A 20695-nucleotide genomic window follows, 5' to 3' on the forward strand; every position below is an offset into this window, starting at 1 on the left:
GTTTCCAGCGATAACAGCAGAGCTTAGACTCATAAATATGTATATAGTAATCTACATATTTGTACATATTGTGTGAAACTCGTAATCGACAACACTTCAATTACAGTTTCAAAGGAGTCGTGTGTAGAGGGAACTATCTCTATACTTACGTAATATTGTAAATGCGAGAGTTTGTATTTTGCGCTTTTGAGATAAAATGGCTGAATTTTGATTGAGAATTTGGGTTGGTGTGATAGACTACTCTCTTTTCGTAATAAAATATCATGTTTGCAAGGTAATCTATACTTACTTTTAACATCAGCGCCACTTTGCTTCGTTACCGCAGATAAACCAATAGACTAAAAGATACTTATTCATGAAATTAGGCTCGTGAGTACACGAAAACCTGGTTTGGCAGATTAACCACTACATTGATTTACATGATTTCTGGCCTGTAAATTATCGAAAACCCGAAGTGAAATTTATTTAACATATCTTTTTAGAAATATTTCTAACGGTTCTACATTAAAACGCGTGAACAGGGTCACACCTGTCCATTTGTGTTCAATATGAATCATAACCTTTTGCTTTGCTGTAGTCGAATAAAAATAAGCTTTTAAGCAGTATTCAAGCGTCTTACGATTGAAACACGAAGGAAATCTTTGCGGGCCTTACAGTCTTCACTTCAGAGTTGTAGCTAAAGTGTAAATTTATAAGAGTGAATTTTGAATCTTTCTTCAGAGTTTCCATACTGCTTGTATATTTACTGTGGCGTAATCGACTACACTTCAATTACACTGTGTCAAAGGAGTGTAAAGCGAGGGAACGAAACTATGTGATATGATTTATGAGATAATTACAAGATAAAGGAAGATGTATTATTATAACGTGTAATGTGGGGAGAAAAGAAATACATAATAATATAGATTTAATTATGTTCTTCTTTTGGTTTGTAGTGAAACAGATTTTTTGTATATTTTCTTTGGTAATACGGCCATTATACTAACTATTATGTGTTCTTTTCTAAAATACTTCTGATAGTTTCAGAAGTATTTTAGAAAAGTAGGACGAAGGAAACTGTTAAATCTTTTCCAAATAGCGAATTAAATAATCAACATAGCAGTAGCCTTCCTTGTTCCAGGAGGAGATCTTGCCCAGCAGTGGGATAGTAGCGGGCTTCTGCTTTTTTATATCTACTACAACATAAATTACAAAAAACCTAATTCCATTGTGCACTCTCAAATCGAACTCGTGATTAGCTGTCGAAAGACCGCTCCATCCAAATAGCCAGTTACAATAAAAATCTTTGCCTAAATTAAGAGGGTTACTCAAGTTTCGTAATATGCTGATGTAATCTCAAAACTAAAAATGAAGTCATAGCCGTTTACTTCGCGCGACCCCAGTACCGGAATCTACCTAATTGAAAAATACCAATTAAACTTCTTCCAACTTGTGAATCGGACCGGCTTGGAACCTGTTTGCGGTCCGAAGCAGTACTTGGGCTTTAACCTAATTTTGTTCTGATTTCCCCGCACTTATTTTACCTGGGAAAGTTTTGGGTTCAAATTATTTTGGGCATTGTTCTGAATACTGTAATAGAAATTAGTTAACGTGCTTAAATTTATTTAATTATGGACTATAATATACAGTTTAGTTTAATTAGTATTTTATTTGTAAAGTTCGTAAACTTTTTAGAAATTATATTTAAAAAGACTTCTCCCGAAATCGCTTATGACGAGGGAACTTTACAATTATCAACCAAAGAAAACAAAGTATGTAGGTACTTAATCTATAATGATTGTCTATTGTTAATTGGTGTTATAGGTTTAGTGATTATAGCCAACAGGCAAACAAACCTATTATAAACGTAAAAAAAAAGATTGAAGTGGATACTAATAATTCTACTTATTGAGGTTAAGCGACACTTGCCGAGGTCGTTCTGTTGATGGGTGACCATCTTATACATTTCGAGTTACTGCGTGTTTCGAAAGGCACGTTAAATTTTGGGTCCTGGCTGTATAATCAAAAGATCTTTGACACTCGTTAACAATAGCCAGGTCCGATAGGCAGTCGCTCCATTTAAAACATTGGTATTCAGCTACCTCTGATGAGATAGGAAGCTGACTCCAACTTAGTTGGAAGAAAGGCTAACCTGATATATACTTATCACATTAAAGACATAAAAAGATGGTACCTATAATAGAGAAACGCAAGGAAAACTCTCCATATATCTGTATATATGTCATCACGGTTGTTTATTTAATCCATTTCAGCGTAATGGGAACATGCCCATCTTAATGATCGTTTTCACATATAATTATTGTTACAAGCAGACTGTGATAACACATTTAAATGCAGCCCAAGTCAGGGGCATCGTCGTATCTAGCAACAAGATAGATTTATTAATAAACCTATCTACTATCCCTCTTATTCATAATAATATATGAAGTTGTGGAAGGCTTATAAAGAGTTTTGTTTCTTTCACTCCTTAGCGAAATGAAATAGGGAAAACATTATATAGCAGATTTTTAACTAAAATAAGTTTATAGTGTGTTTATGAATAAGAGGGTATGTATATGTTACTGTAAAAGCCCGAACGGTGGTAACTCCTAAGATTTTCCGGTATAACCTAAGATTTACCAACTCGCAATGGTAAAAGTCCGAACAATTCTTTTATTTCGAACTTTTACCTATATTCACTTGATGATATCGAGATGTCGCCGGAGCCCCGCTTCGCGGGGCTCCTCCTTCTGGGTGGTTAAAAAAAAATAACCACGAAGGCTAAGGTGGGAGCTTCGCTTCGCTCGCTCCCACCTTAGCCTTCTAACCTAACCTACCCATGTCGCTATGCCCAAAATTCCTTCTTTATAACTATGTCACAGTATATAATTATACCGTGAAATAGTTATAAACATAGTTATGAAGGAGGATTTTTTTATATATCGTAACATAGTTTTTAAACTCTGGCTTGTTCGGACTTTTACCATTGAGAGTTGGTAAATCTTAGGTTTTACCGGAAAATCTTAGGATTTACCACAGTCCGGGCTTTTACAGTAACATATATAAGAACAAAAGATGGTGTAATAGAGAAACGCAAGGAAAACTCTCCATATATCCGTATATATGTCATCACGGTTGTTTATTTAATCCATTTCAGTGTAATGGGAACATGTCGACCCCAATGATCGTTTTATTTGTCATGCTTATCAGATCATGGGCCGTTTTATGTGTAAATGCTTTCGCGAGGTTTTATTTTACTGCTGTTTCGGCTGTGTTTTGGTTCGTATGTAAAATGTGGGTGGAGGATTTTTTTTCGGTATTTTACCCTTTGAAAAATCGGTTGGGTTATTTGTTGGGATATTTTTAAAGGGTGGTTTCGCCAGATGACCTGTGTGCCTAAAGTTTGTTTAATTTTGTATGTAATTTCTCTGAATATAAATTTAGTAATATACAGTTGCTTGTACTATGGTAACCAGATTTTGACAGTCTTTGACTTCAACAGTATTTGACAAAAATCTACACTGTTTCCTGTATTAATAGCGATCTTGCTTAGTTGTAAAAGATCTTAAGTATCACTATAGTAGGGCCGCTGAATTATTACCGATTTGACACATGACAAATTGACAATACTAGTGAAGTGACTGAACAGGTAACTCTAATATCATTTTGGAACAGTTTGTTTTTAAATATTCTAGTATAGAGTTTAATTAAATAAAATCAAAACCAATAATAGTTAAATACACAAGTTCTTCATTAGGTGGAGTATCCTTGATGAAATAAAATAAATATCCGTATTCCTTATTCCTATATTCCATCAATATTCTTTGAAATAAAAATTATACCTATTCCAATGAATTCGGACCGAATACTATTAAGCACATCACTATGAAAACAAGACGCACGAATCCGCACCATAACTTTATACAAGCGCGCTAAAGAACAAAAAATAAATGTTTTCATATTATTTACAAACTATTTTAAGTTTTGAAACAGTGTTTATTGGAAAATTACTTAATTCTGATATTTTGACATAAAGTTTTATATTAAAGAGGTATTCTAAATCATTCCGCAAATGTGACGCTCGTGCAAGGTTATATCGATTAATTTAAAGAATAATCTGTCAAATCGGTAATTACTCAGCGGCCCTACTATAAGCAAAGGTTACACTAACAAGAGATTAGTGCATTGTGATTGAAAATGCATTTATCTCATTCAATTTCGAAGATAAATTGAAAGATCTGGATTACACATATTATTATGTAGAACAACTTTACAAAATTACAAAACAACGTACTAAGTTTTTTACGTAGGTATTTTAAGCACAGTACATTAGGTTTGTATTTCAAGTAGAAAATGAAACACGTATAAAATACGAACAATTTATTAATAAACAAATTCAGTAGTAGGCTCGTAGAATGGCACACAGCGCCAGTGTCAGCACCCACGCACCGCTCGCGGATGTTGGGGGACTGCCTTGATGTAGCTCGGCGAGGCTTTCACCTAGACAAATAGGATTTCATTAGTATTACATCGTCTTTATGAAGCAATTCCGCAAAAGAGGGGATTCTTAATTCAGTCGGTATGTATTCTTATGTATGTTTTATTACATTTGCCTTTATTTTAATTCTAAATTATGCGTTAAAACAAACCAAATTAGGTTGTCAAATCCGGAAATGTAACTCCTCTTTAGGCAGTACGCAATTACAGTAGGTATAGTTTTATGGTAATTTTATATGTTAAGATGACAAGTCATGTAAGGAATATACGCTTACATATTTGCTTTCAAACTATCTAATTAGTTTTAATATTGATCTTAGGTCTAGTAAGTAACAGTTATTGCAAAAACGATAAACTTTACCCTAAAAGCTCTCTTTACTTTATGATTTCATTAACTTTATTTTAATATCAGTGCAAATTACAACTATAATTAACAACAGTGATAGCCGAGCGGTAAACGAACCCGAGGCAACACACCAGTTATGTGTGTAATCGTTTTAAAAGAGTTCGAAATTATAAATCTTACCTTTAATAACATGTAACATGACATGCGCAGGCGGCGGTGAGGGTGGAGGAGCTCGGGCCACCGCGCAGGTGTACGGACCCGCGTCGTCCATACGTACGCGCGCAACACGAAGTACTGAGTTGGCACCGTTAGTGCCAAACTCTGTGCGGACACTGTGGAGATGACAACCACATGAATTACGAGAGTAATACAATTTCCTGACAAGATTTATTTAACCCACTGTGTATTTATTATTATTTTCTTCGTTGTACGTTGTGTCAGGGATGTCTGTACCTATGACCAGGGATCTGCACAATAATATAATAGAGACATTATTCGGACAAGCATTCCCGATATAGCCGAGCAACTGTAGCCTTCACCAATTCCTTCCCCACAGCTGTAGTGCTTTAGACCCTTGGACTACTAATAATTTTATTGAGGCCTAATCAGAGATATAGAACCCAACTAATAAAATTAGGTTTTTTTATATGGCCCTATGCGGGGCTGTTTATTTTTTTCTAAAAGTCAAATAAAGATTTAAATATATTAAAATATTTCTTACCTTATCCCACCTCTAGTAGTATCATCATTCAGGAGGTCGTCTTTCCTGTACCAAAGTAGTGAGGGTCCACCTTCCATCTTCAGGCCGTTGACCTCACAGCGTAAAGCGACAGTGCTGCCAATCTCACACACTTGCTCTTTCGAGTCTGCGCCGGCGCCGTCCACAATGCGTACTGACACTTCTGTTTCACGTACAATGAAGAACATATAAGAGTATCAGTGTTTAAAAGTGAAGATCAGTATATACTAGAGGCCTGTTTTATTTGGATTTATGCCAGCTATGACAGTAAGTATTTTCATATTTGTGAATTGACAACACCTTGCTTGCAGTAAATCTAATTGTTTTCAATTTGATATAATAACCTTATGATCACTAAACAAAAACCTCTAACTTTTAAATGAGTCAAGTAATAAAACAATTCCCTTGTTCCCCCAAAGAAAAAAAACTCAAGGAAAAAAACAAAAACAAGAAACACCTTAAAAGAAACAATTTGTCAACTCCGTTTTGTTTTTAAACCAAGTCGGTACTTGAATCGTGACTTTTCTCTCAAATATTAACTTAGCGTTCGATGGATGTTTCAAACTTGTCAAAGTGGAAGTAATTTTTATCCCATCAAAAACATTCTGTCAAAACCTGAAGTCTCGCCGTAAAAAGTTGTGAGATCTATATAATACCAAGTCGATTAATCTATTTAGTCTCTACTTAAAGGACCTTCTGTCTTAAGTTATTACGTATGTTATTATCATGCCAATTTTTTAAAAAAAACCTTTAAAACAAATAGACCGACCTGGCCATCGCATGATTTGATTATTAGTATGTATCACACTACACAGCACGACGAGAAGTTAATGCTCCTGAAATGTTAATGGCAAATTTGTGTTTTCTTGCGATGACCAAGTCGATCTATTTGTTTTAAAGGTTTTTTTTTTAAATTGGCATGATAATAACATACGTAATAACTTAAGACAGAAGGTCCTTTAAGTAGAGACTAAATAGATTAATCGACTTGGTATTATATAGATCTCACAACTTTTTACGGCGAGACTTGAGGTTTTTACAGAATGTTTTTGATGGGATCTAACTTCTTTTTGTAGAGCGAACATAAGTACAATTTGTATGGAAAGACGGTTTTTTTCATAATTCAACATATTTTCCTATGGGAATGTTGTTCAGTTTCATGGGCTAAACACCCTTACCCACCCTATACCCCCTCCCGTTATGCCTCATATAGTAGGTACCTATTTACACCTATTTATTTTATTTTCTACAGTAATAAAAATTCATTAACTGCAAATGTAACCTTGTAATCTTATACATTTATATGGGATTACAAAGTTATTGTTGCAGTTGGTGTATTTAGAAAATTGGACCGAAATTAGAAAAAAATAAATTTTTCCCATGATTAAGACACTAAACCCTATTTGTATTCTAAATTTTAAGCTTCTAAGTCTGCTAGAAGTACCTTAGACTTTTGATGATCGGTGAGTCAGTGAGTCAGTGAGTCAGTGAATCAGTGAGTGACAAAATTCAAAATTTTAACAAGTTGTCATTCTTAAACTACTGGTTCAAATTAACTGAAATTTTAAATATACCGTGTTTATACAATGACTGATTAGTTGCTGAAAATCCAGGCTTCTTGTTTTATCCACAACGAAATTATAGGGGTGTCAAAAATAGCCCGAATTGCTTCGAGAAAAGGATGTTATGTTACGGCCGTGCCGCTTTTTTTTGCTCGACTTGCGGGGGCACTTCCGTGCCCCCAGATTTCACACAAAGTTTTAATAGCACTTATGATTACTCAAACCAATATTTTGACTTGCCAAGTTGATTTTGAGTCGGCAAAGTTAGTAATTGAATACGCTGGATTAGTTTAACAAGTTCGTGTATTATATGTTAGTTAGTAGAACAAACAGTAGTATTATGAAGCAAAAGTAGCTCTGAGTGTCTGTGTAGATCATCATAAATTATTTCAATCTTATCAATCGCTGTTTACATGAATGGGGGGCAAAAACTAGTGACCTATGAAATGTGAATAAATATTAGATACGCCTGTTCTAACTCATTTTTTTTCTCGGATTTATATAAAGATTGAAAACGTTTTTTAATTCATAATGGGGTAAAAATAGGGGAAAATATGAACGTGAGTGGAGTAAGTCAAGTAATAATTTGATATTTTCTTACCAGGGACTCTTAGCGTAACTCTCGCAGTGCGAGGCGGGTGAGCAGAGAGTTGGCAGTCATAATGTGCAGCATCAGACGGCCGCACTTCTTTTACTTCTAATCTCCAGATGTCTGGTGGTATGAAACGAGCTGAATACCTGGACAAATGCAAACTGTGTGTGAATTTCTATTTACGGTCAAGAAAACTTCATGGGAACCAAAAATTTCCAAAGAATAAATTTTTTGAAGAACTATGCTTTTGCTAAAAATATTTACGTTCTAGAATGAGGCAAATAGGCTTTGAATCCATGGAAAATATTATTTTCGATGTTGTAATATATCTATGATACACAGCACTGCGACAAAAAGGGGTAAAAAAATGTAATAAATTACTAAACTCTATTATATAACTACTTCACAAAGTTTGACTTCCTTAACGGAAACTCAAAGGAAAGTATCTCATAAAATAAATAAAGAGGTTTGACTACACGTATCCTACAGTATTTCAAAATTATCTTTGAGCGTGCAAGAATACTTTGCCGTACATAATTTCGCACAGTTTCAAAAGCGGGACTTCTTATCCTACGGAAGGTACACACTTATTTATATTTTCCTTTCCCCTAACTTTGTTGTGAGTTTATTCAAGAGCAATATATTAAAAAGTTTCTTCCTGTTGTCAAGATAATTCACTGCAATAAGCGGGTGATTTTATTTTATTAACTCGTTATTTACCTGTCATCAGCTGTGTACTGTTGGGTACCAGTTGTAAGCAGTTCCATGGGCTGTTCGTCGTTTTTCCGTCGCACCCAAGAAACCTAGATACCAAGATTTCGAATTAGGACAAATAATGTTGTGTTTTAGTATTGCTCAAATGTGTTACAGCAAATAAATAAAATGGAAATGATTTTGACAGAGAAGTGAAGGAAACAAAACCAGTTCAATGGAAGCGAATGAATCTGTAATAGAAACATACTTATTACCAGTTTATCATGGAGAGCGTCCACTTTGCAGTCTAAGTGCGCCGTGGATCCTACCAACGCTTCGATCTCCGGTGCCGCCGCCGCATAAATGCTGTTCCCGTTCCCGGCTCTAGTTATACAGAATTCGTTAGTAATGAAGGCATTTCAAACCGAAATATTCATCTGAGGAATTCAAAAGTTTCTCTAAGAAATCTCAAAGGTGCTTCCAAAAGTTTTTAATTCTGAAATGTTTACCTTAAAGCCGTTTCCGAAATGATTTAATAATTTCAAATGCGGCAAAAATTTTTCGCTACAATAAGAAAGACAAATGGACCAAAATTATGTTCAGGAAGTTTTCTTTCAATCAAAACGTTTTTGAGTATTCCATTCCAAATGTTATATTCGTAAAGTTATTTGGATGTTTAAAATTTCATATTATTCATCGTTACAGTTGGCTCCTCGCAAAATCAACAAAATTGAATTAATTTTAGTAGTCTCGTTTTGCCAAACCATTAGGCTTGGGCAAACATTGTTTTGTTACAAAACGCCGGCCAAACATTGACGTTGGTTCATCAATTCTATTGTAGATGTATATATTTGTGATAAAGTATACAAGGGTTGTTTAGAGATTGTCGAGTCAGATTTAGGTATTTATGTACACAATGTATCTTATCAACCGCCATGCCAGTGTAAATAAAGGTAGTTTTGTTATTCCAAGTGGAAATTTGGAGTTTGTTTGTTCGGGTTGGCCAGATCCTAAGTTGGAACAATGTTCTCGTGAAATTAATTTAATTTTTGATCAAAGTACGAAACAAAAAGTGAGCAATGGGAACTGTTGCTGCGTGGTTTTATTTTATTGGTTAATTTGTATACTTACTTTTCATTTCTATGTTGATGTGTGTTAGAAGAATGGAAGGTATCAAATATGTAATTAAGAAGCGGAGCACTGGATCCAGTTTCTCCTGGCTTTCGTCGCCTCTCCATCATCATAGGGGACTGACTGGACAACCAGGACAGAGTCGTCCCCTCCACGTATCTTCTCGTATCGCTAGTGGACGCTTCCACATCGGTCCGCACTACATTCACAACCCGTCTTTTCCTATTTTTCCTAACATCAAGTTCATTCACTTCATCTACAATAACTTTAGCACCCTCGTTTGGTAAACTTACATTGCTTTTAGTATCAACTTGATCAATATTTAGACAACACTCAATATGGTTCTTATCTATTCTCGTGGGATACTTAAGATTGTTGTACAAGTTAAAACTATGCGTCAGATTAACACTAGAGTAATTAAAGTTTTCGACAAGTTTGCTCTGATTATGTAAGTCTGTGTTAGTATGTAACATTTGATAGAGTTTGTTTATTGTTGGTTGGGAGCCAGTCTCCTGAAAATTGTTGGTCTCGTTCAATATCCTCGAGGCGACGTCGGCGTCGGTTCCTGTAAATGGAAATGTAAATTTTAGACTCGATAAACAATCAACTATTCGGGTCTGTCTGGGTACATTTAACCTTTTCGTTTGAGAACAAGCTGTGAGTTTTCTGTTGTTCAGTTTCTACTTTAGTTTCTGTTTGCTACCTTCAACGTTGTACAAAAGGTGTTTTTGGGGAGCTTGTTTAAATCTCGAGTTTTGAGTTAGCGAAGTAAACAGTAGATTTAGGGTTTTGTTCTCAAAATATCTTATTTCTTCACGTGGCATTGTTGATGGGAGCTTGTGTTAGTTTCTGAGATACTATGCTCCTTTGTGTTATTTCCTTTTGTTTGTTAAGCTTTGTTTGTTCCTCGCGCTAATACTGCGTAACTTTGAAATAAAATCAGCTCGTTAAGTGAGCTACATTTCGATGTAAATGAAGAGATAACTTATAAATTGAATCATCAAGTCGTCATGTGAAATTATATTACCGTTTGTCTTTGAGAATTTTGAGCAATTTCCGAGAGCTTCCTGCACAGTTTATTTAAAATCTCTCTAGGAATTAAAATATAATAAGGGCACTTGCGAATACAAGTTAAGAGCTCTCAAGAATTTGCAATTTAATTTGTGAGACGCGCGTAAAGAAAATATTTTTAAATGTTCCACAGCTTAAGAAATGGGACCCTTTGGTCTCGTTTTGGCACTTTTTGTAAGTGTTGCTCAAAAGAAGTTAATTTTTGGGGTACAATTTGAAAATACTTTTGAGGTTTTTGAACATAAGTGAACTTAAAAATGTCGTTCAAAATGAACACCGTAGTAGTGTAGAAATAAACAAACTTATAAGTAATGAAGTTAGCTTGAAATCGTACGAACTAGTTTTGTTTGTAAAACATAAACAAGTGAATCAGTCAGACGTTTGCTATTTGGAGAGATTTACCTCGGTTTCTGAATAATTAAGTTATCGCTCCTTTAGATTACATCTTGTATAAAGTCTGTTCAGGCTGGCTAAAAGCAAATGTCAACTACATTATGTCTTACGCTGTGATAGTTAGAATAGGCTAAGGTATGATTGGGAATATTATGAACCAAAACTAGTTATATTCATAAACTTATGACCACAGTGCTCTTTGCATGTAATTCAATCAAAGATGTATGTTTGCTTTAATTCCTAAAGGTACATATTTTGCAAAATATTAAACAAAGATTTCTCACCATGTACAAACGTAAAATCTACTGAACGGATTTTCATAAGACTTTTACCAATAAAAAGAGCGATTCTCGAGCAAGGTTTTATCAATAATTTGTAAAGGTTTAGTGTAAAATAAGTCTGTAACCCGAGCAAAACCGAGGCTGGCCGCTATTATTAGATAATAAACATGTTATGTGCATCGAAGTGAAGAAAATATAGTAGTATATAATATACCTCGGCAAGGGAGTGCGGCCAGAGCGGCGAGCAACAGCGCCGCGGTGGCCGGCGCGCACATCGCTACTACATCCTCATTGACACTGAAACAAGTGAGAAAATATTGTGAGAATACTGTCAAGGAGTATAGAATATCTAATCACTCGCGCCGTAAGATTGGATGATAATGTATGTCGAATATAGTGTGTCGAAGGCAACAATAATAAAATATGTATTAGTTTGTTTATAGTTCAAAAATATTTATGTAAGAAGTATTATAACATATATTATATATTTTTGGCCAAAGGTTTACATTTATACGCCTGCGGTTCTGAAATAAAGCATAAATTTTAAAATTTCAAAATATCAGTATTGTTAGATTTGGCGTACTTATGTATTTTTTGCCGCAGATCAAAAAACATTAGTCCATAGTTTTAGCCCACTAACGACTTGAGGTATTAAACAGAAGGATTGAATATCATTCCCGACACGAAATAAAAAATGAGCAGCTACAAATTAGACAGAGATTTTTGCAAATGTATTGTAATTCAGGCTTTTCTTGTGATTGAAACGCCCACGTTCGCTTTCAATTTCCCTGCGTTTCTTAATTTCCTAAATACGCTTGTTGAATAATTTACATTCATTCGATACATTTTACGTAAACAAGAGGGATTTGAAAAAATCCGAGGTTTTTCTACTTTTAACGATATTGTATTATTAAACGTAGGCGGTAGTAGCTCGTTGTCGGTTCTGTTCACCTGTCGGTATGTAGTCTCTGATATAAATCAAGCAATGATTTTGTGTATGATGATGTCTTTAAATTTGTGTAAGACTTGAGCAAAAGCATATTATAGTTGCGGTCACCAGTATGTTAACGATCAGAGCGACTAGCGCGGATGTTCTATACATGTGAAGCTTTGGAGGGCATGCAAAACATCAGTCCTGGTTGTTGTCAATCTATACTAATATTATAAAGCTGAAGTTTGTTTGTTTGAACGCGCTAATCTCAGGAACTTCAGGCCGATGGTCAGGAAGGCTATAGGCTAAAAAACGGGGAAAATCCTGACCTTTTCTCTCTTATGTGACGCAAGCGAAGTTGCGCGGGTCAGCTAGTCGTTCATAAAAATACATGAAGTTATGAAAGGCTTATAAAGAGTTTTGTTTCTTTCACTCCTTAGCGAAATGAAAAGGAGAAAACATATCATAGTAGTTTTTTAACTAAAATAGGCTTATAGTGTGTGTATTTAGCTATTCAAAATGCCTACGAGCGGCATGAACAACGTTGACAATAGGACCACCATAACCGTACGATTAATTAACAAATGACAGTTATATTTTGATTGATGTCAATATCGTACTTATCTTTGAATCTTTGAACAGGGTAAATAGCTCCTTCTTACTTAAACCCTAACAAAAATAATGTAAAAAAGCCTGAATATTACACTTAAGTTGCAATATGAGCGCAATTTAATGTCCGCATCGCATCTCGCAAAGAAAAATGTTCACATAGAAAAGTTTTTTAATTTCACATGAAAAGTTTCATCTCTGCCTTTGAATCATTACCACCTTAAAGATACACGTGTAATATTAATATTCAGTTTTAAAACAAGATAAATAGAGTTCTGTACACTTTCTGATAACTTAGTTAAGTTAGTTCTAATATGTTTGATGTAAAAACGATTTACTCGTGGATTGGAGTACCGCAAGGTACCACTCTTGATACTGGGTACATAGTTTTATTATAATTTAAATAACTATATTTTTGTGTCATCATTTTAATAGTTTCATTGGAAAAGAAAATTTAGTAAAAAATTCGAATTGACAATTATTTAATTACGGTAAGGTCGTAAGTCTTGAGAATCTACTCATAAATTTTGATTTTTTTAATTATAATTATCTCTGAAACTTTTATTCTTAGAAAGTTTGTTTAGAAGAAACTGAAATTAACAACTATTTTACTTTTATTAATATAATACTCATCCAGGTAATTTTTTCACTACAATGATGACTTTTATCATAATTTCCCCATATAAATGACTGTACGATCAAAATACTCAATTATGGCATTACGCCAGTGAAACCCCGCTCTTACGATCCGAACGTTTACTGTTAACAGGCCTCAACCACCGCACACGAGACGAAAATAATTAAATTGAAGTTTTCCATCAAGCAATATGAATATTAATGAAAAAATTTCGTCAACAGAAAATCCGGATACTCATGTTTTTAATTTCGGAGATCTCATTACGGTAACGAATGTTCGTCGCCTCTTCACAAAAATGAGTGTATTACTGAAAGCTGTATTAAGGAAAGTGGAGTGTGGAAGCCTTTATATTAATCAGATAGTAATCATCTATTACTCGTTTCCCTCGGTTCGTAGACTGTACGTACATATTTATTATATTCTGTTAATCTTGTAACTAAAATACGTGATGTATGTAAGGTATAAATGAAATAGTTCTCGTTCATTGCAAAATTTTCGTGTACTATCATCATTTAATATTCTATAATTAATTCGCCTGAGTTAGCAATATACCTATTTAAGATTGTCATATAAACTTATTCTAGAAACCAATGATGGCAAAAAGTTTGGTCTCGATTCAAATCGTAGTCAACATCAAGTTAAGGCTTTAGGTATTTTTTCTAAACCAAAGAATCTCAAAATCAAAAAAATCAAATCAAAATCAAATCATTTATTCATTTAGGTCACATGCTGACACTTATGATAGTCAATGATACAGAGAGTGAATTTACCGCAAGTTCGAGTTAGGGCCAATGAGAAGAGCTGGCAAGACACTCCTGGCCACTCATTTTAATCGCCAAATGGTTTTAACAATATAATTATGTCTGGTATCAAACTTATACAACTAATAAACCTTTAATCAAATAGAAGACAAAACTCAAATTAGTGGCAATAATAAAACTCAAAAACGACACACAATCCAATTACCTCACCTGAGAACCATTCCATTCTAAATAGTACACAACAGTCTTTATAAACGTAACTCCAGAAATAATCGCCAGCCCAAACTTTTGTCACTAAGTGGATACGAAGAACAGTGTTAATTAAATTGCCACCAGTACTTTAAAGCCGGGTACACTAGATATGGTAGTTCAAATTGGCCCTCACAAGAAGCCCGAAACTTTGGTGCAAGTACTTAGAAACTGGAACTAACAATGGGAACCGGAATACGGTTATAGAGTGCCACCGTTTGACACGGTTCTACAAGAAGATTACGTTAGATAACGTGGTTAGATTCTAAACAGTTCTGAAAGTTTTGCTTCGGAGACCTTTATTCGGGAATTATTGTAAATTGGACTGTACGATTTACATTTTGGTTACTTCGATGGTGGTAGAGATGTGTGGTGTTACATTTTAAATTATGTTTTTGTTTTGTGTGTATTTTCTAATATTAACGCGAAAGTTTCATTTACCATGGTTTGTTTTGTCGTTTGTAGGACTTTGGTATTATAATAAGTGTAAATTTTCATCAAATTTTTGTTTGTCTAACTAGCTTGCCAAGCTAATGTCGCACAAAATTTGGGTAAAGAATACTTCGACGTAAGTAGACGTAGTAGCTGTAAAAGTGAAGAAGGCTGATTCAAATTCATAATATAACACTAGCAAAAAACGGATTTTGACAATTTGTATGTCTGTTAAGCTACCACGTAATAAGTATTAATTTAAGGTTCATGAGTTGACCAGAAGTTTTAAGTACATTGACAGAAAAAAACTTTTTACTTACTATTGAATCTACTAGACCTTAAATTCGTTATCTTGTATAAATAGAAAAGTAGGTTCTTACGCAACTATAATAGACTAGACTATGTCTTAATGTTATCTTCAACGTAGCAACTAAATAAATAACATTTCACGAGGCCGTTCTAAGTAAAGTCCTCGAAACTTCGGAGTGGGACGCTAACGCAACATTATTATTATGATAATGTTTTCGGTTTTCTTAGAAAATCATACAAAAAATTGTATTTATATTAAAAATTATCTTGCTGGGGAGAAAATGCTTAGACAACTTCATCACTTGTTATAATAAATGAATAAAATAGAGGATTATGATAGGCTACCAAATATTTCGAAATCTAAGTCTGCGGAGTCAAGTTGGTTAACATGATAACTAACTTAATTAGGACATCATCAAGAAATCCGATTGTGATTTTGAATAAATGGTTATCATTAAGTTAATACCGTTCCTAATTAGGTACATTTAGGTGTACGCAGCAGTTTTCTTATCTTGGGAACAGTAGTTAAATACGTAGTACAGTTCGACAATACGACAATCAATATTTTATAGATATCTTAGCATGCACGATTCGTTAGATTACAAACATAATTCATTTCCAAAATAAAGTAAAGCCATCTAACAATGCGAGAGACAATGTTCTAAATCCAGAATTTTTTGTCTCCCTTTACGAGTACCTTACACATGGTGTGTATTGCACCCCAATGCACTAAATGATTTCTCGATGACAGTTTCAGCAAGATAAATCAGAATTTGATCAATATTTTATTTTAAATTAAAAAGAACCAAAAGTATCTTGGGATTTTTGCAACTTTTACAAGCTTATGAAAAAGAAAAATATAACTAAGCAAAAATAACAGTGAATCTGAAAGGAGGTAGTTTATCATTGTTTCTACGCGTATTGTAATCGATGGTGGGTATTCCTTAGGGCTTAGATTCAATCCCAGAATATATTGTTGTACGAACACAAAATTGATTGCCGCGTGTTTTGGTCTGCAGTCATTTTGAAGGCAATGACTTTTGAAACAATTTTTATTCTGGATGAATATTACTGTGTGATTAGAGATAGAGAAATTAGGTGTAATGTATTTTCGTTTAAAAAAATGATTTCTTTTAAATTGGAAGCAGTTCGTTTTATTCCTCGTCCAATTACTTATATTGTACACACACACAATAAGGTCTCGAAAGAAGGTCAGTATTAGACTTTTACTCTAACAGCATGCTGAACCAAATCCTTTTATGGCGCCATAAATAAATATTTGCATGCAATATGCAAATATTTGTTTTTAATGTGTAGGTCTTTTGCCACTTTTACCCAAAAACTGCGGAATAAATTATGAGTAACATATTATAAAATACACATAATTTACTGCACCATTTCTTTCTTCGCTGTCGAAGTCACGGTTGGAAGCTTATCAAATGTACGTATGCAGCTTATTTCCTCACTCAGCCTGTCAGTTCTTGCTAGTATTGTAGTAATTAATCCGTGAGATCGCTCGTCTATCTAAAGCGTTGCCATGGTAACAACATTAGTTAACATGGATCTGCCGTTAGCGACGCGTCAAGGTGGCTTACATACGTCTTGATTGAAATCAGGCGTACAATAACTAGAATTTAGAGGCTTCTACGTTTTACGGCTAAATACCGGTTAATATCAGGGTTAGATTAGGGCCTCTAGCATACTTTGAAAGAACACAATATCCTTCGAATATAAATGTCTAACGTTCGCCAGTCAATAATGCTGACTGTAGAAAATCGCACTACAGAATAACTGCTCAAAGAAACGAAACGATAGTCATTCAGAATAAAGAAATGTAATTTAAACGATAAAATCTTTACACCTCCAGAGCATTTATAAGCATACAAACGTAAGTAAATACAGTCCTTGAGAACTCCAAACAAAGAAAACGAAGCTTCTTTAATACGTCGCTAAAACGAGCGTAAAAAAATAAATAGGTATAAAAAAATTACGTCACAAGAACTTAAAACAGCCCCGCAAGAAGCGACAAAAAATACAATTACCATAAATAAATTATTCACAACATAATTCCACTCCATAAGCCCGAAGTGCCACCTCAGACGGCTCAAGTGCGCTCGAAAGACGCATTACACCTTCCATAATCTCATTTACTCTATGCATAATGAGGCATTGAGCGCTGATAGCTTAAAGGCTAAGACGTATCTGTGTGAGGTTATGAAGACTTGAGAGAACGTATTTTGAAATCGAATCTTGCTACCGATGGATTTGAAGATAGAGTTTGTAAAAGTGATGGGATTACAGTTTTTGATACCGTATGCAAAGAGCATGTGATTTGATCTCATATTTCTTTTATAATAAAATGCATGAGCATAATCAACTTTTTCTTGTCCTTCAAATTTGAATAATCATGCCATATCAATGACAACAAGCTCAAAACTCCGACGTTTAGGTCTGGTACATTTGTAGCTTTAAAACAACGTACTGAGACCATCATTCACGTTACTAATAAGGACCTCCTTATTAATAACGTGAATGATCGATAAACAATAATACTAATAAAAAAATCTCGAGTCTCAGAAGAAGAAATATATTTTCAAACTATCTCTGACTTCTTCAATCGTTCTAGCAATGTAGATTAACATTAAACTAAATATGGATTAATCCATTTATTTTTTAAGCAACCGCAAAACAAATTGTACTTGTAAAATTGTCTTTCCAAAACAAACAAGTTGTGATGAAGTTTGTCCAACTTGAGTATTTTATTGCCTCACAAAACAACTAACTTTACATCGTCTTGATAAACAATTAATTATCTTAAGTCCCCGATGTAAATTAGATTAGTTGGATGTTCTTACTGGGTACATGTTTAAATAGGCCTTAATGTTTGTTCTGTACCATCTAGGCCTAATGTATGCGCAGTTTGTTTGAACAATGAATTGAATGTTGATGTGGGTGAAAGAAGTATACAACAAGTTTGTTCAGCCTTTGATTAATTAGATCGATATTCTCTTGAGTGTTCTTGATAGTAGTGGTAACAGTGAATGCCTTGGCTTACACCTATTTATGTAGGTATTGCTGCAATTTTTAAAGTAAATGTGGATGAAAACCTATTAAAATATTATCGTTGACAGATGAGAAATATATAGTTTTTATTTAAAAAACTTACTTGGAACAATTTTCTTTAACAATTACAATTTACTAGCTAAAAACCAGTTCTACGGAGTACAGCTATTTACTTAACTAAAGTCAAAATAGCAAAAGTATGAGATCCAATAATAGTACAAACAAATTTTATTCAAGTAATTTCAAAACAATAAAAGTTTAGGACAATATTAGATAAACAAAATCCTCTCCAATTCATCAAGACTTTATCAACACAGCCTACATTTTTCCATACCTAGCAATAGCAGAAAAACCGTTATTTTTAAATATCAGTATATTTTGTGACGTTCAACGAGTTTCCGTCCATATTTCGAGCCCCGAGCTAACACCGATAACTCACATCTAACTCTGTTAGCCACGTGACAGATGGCCGGTAGTATTTCTCTTGCAATTTCATATTTTTTTACTGTTTCCCTTCCGTATTTGGACTTTATATTAACTGTGCTTTCGTTCCTGACGTTTGTATGTGAATATTGTCATGGACTATTGAATCAAGCTTTTTTTGTTGAATTGTTTACTTTGTTTTTTTTGCGAGAATTATATGATTCGGCTTTAAAATTTCTTGCAGGTTTCTAGTAATTTCTTTGATAAGTTATTTAGAAAACATATTTATATGTTAATGAACTAGTATTTTAATATAAAGGAGCTGCTTAAGACATTTATAGGATTCAAAAGCCAAAACGATATTGAAATAAGTTTTTGACTATAATAATTATATGTTTTTATGAAACAATATTTTGAAAAATGTTTTGTTACATTACAGGTAGATTACCTAGTAGGTACCTGCTGAACTCAATCAAAATATTGGTAGTAGTAAACTTATTGTCAGCAATAGGTTTTAGGTTCATTTTGATTCAATTGTTTTGCTTCGTAATAGTCATTTGTCTTTTAAAATCTTCATTGTTTTCTGTCCATTCGACATTTATAGCAAATCCCAACAGTTATTTCTAAAATCACTCGTTTCTCTCCAATAAAACTTTTTAACAAGTTAGAAATAACATTAATAAAGTCCAATCATCATTCTGAATTCAATGGGTTCTTCAACTTTATGATTTCCTTTCAGTATTCCAGCTCATGTAACAAGATTTGCAATGAATGGGTTCTCTTAAACGATAAATAGAAGATCAATTGGTAATTTGAATGGAACTTCAGACCGAGGAGTTAATGGATATTCATTGTACGAAGTAAAATGTTGGTGTTTCGCTTCACGAGACTCTGAGTCATTTTGTTTGATAATTTCTGTTTGGAAGTGTGCTACCGGAACCAATGAAGAGGTAGGGTCTTTAAATTTAGATTTAGATATTGTTGTTTATCTATTTATGTAATTGCGATATTTTTCTTGGTTATTTGCGTATTTGTAGTCATTTATAAGTTATCTTTCTGTCCATAGTACTGTTGTTCAGATGATCTCCTAGTGGTGAATTATAATTTGCATGAAATTAAATTTAAAAATGACATTGTTTGGATTTTCCTTGATTGCTTTATTATCTTTACAAATAATAAAATCTTGAATATTTACAGTACTTTAATCTAGGAATTCTTTGCAGACAAAGTTAAACAAAATAAAATTGTAAGTTTTCATCCAATAAACATTTTTATAAAATATTGACCAATATCAAAACTGTTACAACCCAGTGGCGATGCCTCCAAAAGGATCAAAAATTTAAAACAAGCCCTGACTCATATGCAAATAAAATACACGTTGAATTTTTAAAGTAAAAACGGTTTTATAACGGAAAAATGTCATTAATATTCTTTTATATCTATACCCGGTCCTATGAAGCAGACAAAGAGTTTTTCGAAATGTCAATGATAATATTTTTAGATACAAAACATTTTTATGTTTTCACCATTCGTTATTCGTTCGCCGGTAATTAAAAAATATGTCAATCAAAACACTGTGTCTTGATAACAAACCGTTATTGTGTAGCTATCTAAACATTTTATGTAGAACATCGATTAGTGCTCCTAGTAGATTTTGAAGGAACCTAATATTGTTTAGTGATATTCGATGAAAAATACTCAATACTAAAGTACATAAATATTAATAATGAAGACTTTATAATAATTATATTCTATTTCTTAGCTATCGTAGTTAGAATTTCGAAAGGACCAATTCTGTCTATTCTATGCGAAACCATTGATTTGTCGTAATCGTTCTAACAAAAAATTTCTTAGGCATCATTTTTCTCCGGTATTTCTACTTAAGCATGTATGCCAAAATCTAAAAAAACATCGGTAACTACATTACTTAAACCAAACCTTACGTATACCAATGTCTATTCAAGCCTTCTGATAACAAGATACTAACATTCGTCAGA

General features: G+C 33.7%; 1 protein-coding gene across 1 annotated transcript in view; it reads right to left on the minus strand.

The window, feature by feature from the left end:
- Nucleotides 1-4344: 4344 nt before the first annotated feature.
- LOC142987809 (uncharacterized) overlaps nt 4345-20695 on the minus strand; it is a 58530-nt gene continuing 42179 nt past the window's right edge. The window contains exons 2-9 of the mRNA XM_076136747.1: nt 11499-11581; nt 9540-10104; nt 8684-8792; nt 8436-8518; nt 7725-7861; nt 5544-5724; nt 5003-5154; nt 4345-4479 (exon numbers count right to left, since the gene is read on the minus strand). Coding sequence (XP_075992862.1) covers nt 4376-4479; nt 5003-5154; nt 5544-5724; nt 7725-7861; nt 8436-8518; nt 8684-8792; nt 9540-10104; nt 11499-11559 — 1392 coding nt within the window. The 5' untranslated portion in view covers nt 11560-11581 and the 3' untranslated portion in view covers nt 4345-4375. The remainder of the gene's footprint in view (nt 4480-5002; nt 5155-5543; nt 5725-7724; nt 7862-8435; nt 8519-8683; nt 8793-9539; nt 10105-11498; nt 11582-20695) is intronic.

Source organism: Anticarsia gemmatalis, chromosome 4 (assembly GCF_050436995.1).
Source record: "Anticarsia gemmatalis isolate Benzon Research Colony breed Stoneville strain chromosome 4, ilAntGemm2 primary, whole genome shotgun sequence".
In the NCBI taxonomy this organism is placed as follows: Eukaryota; Metazoa; Arthropoda; class Insecta; order Lepidoptera; family Erebidae; genus Anticarsia; species Anticarsia gemmatalis.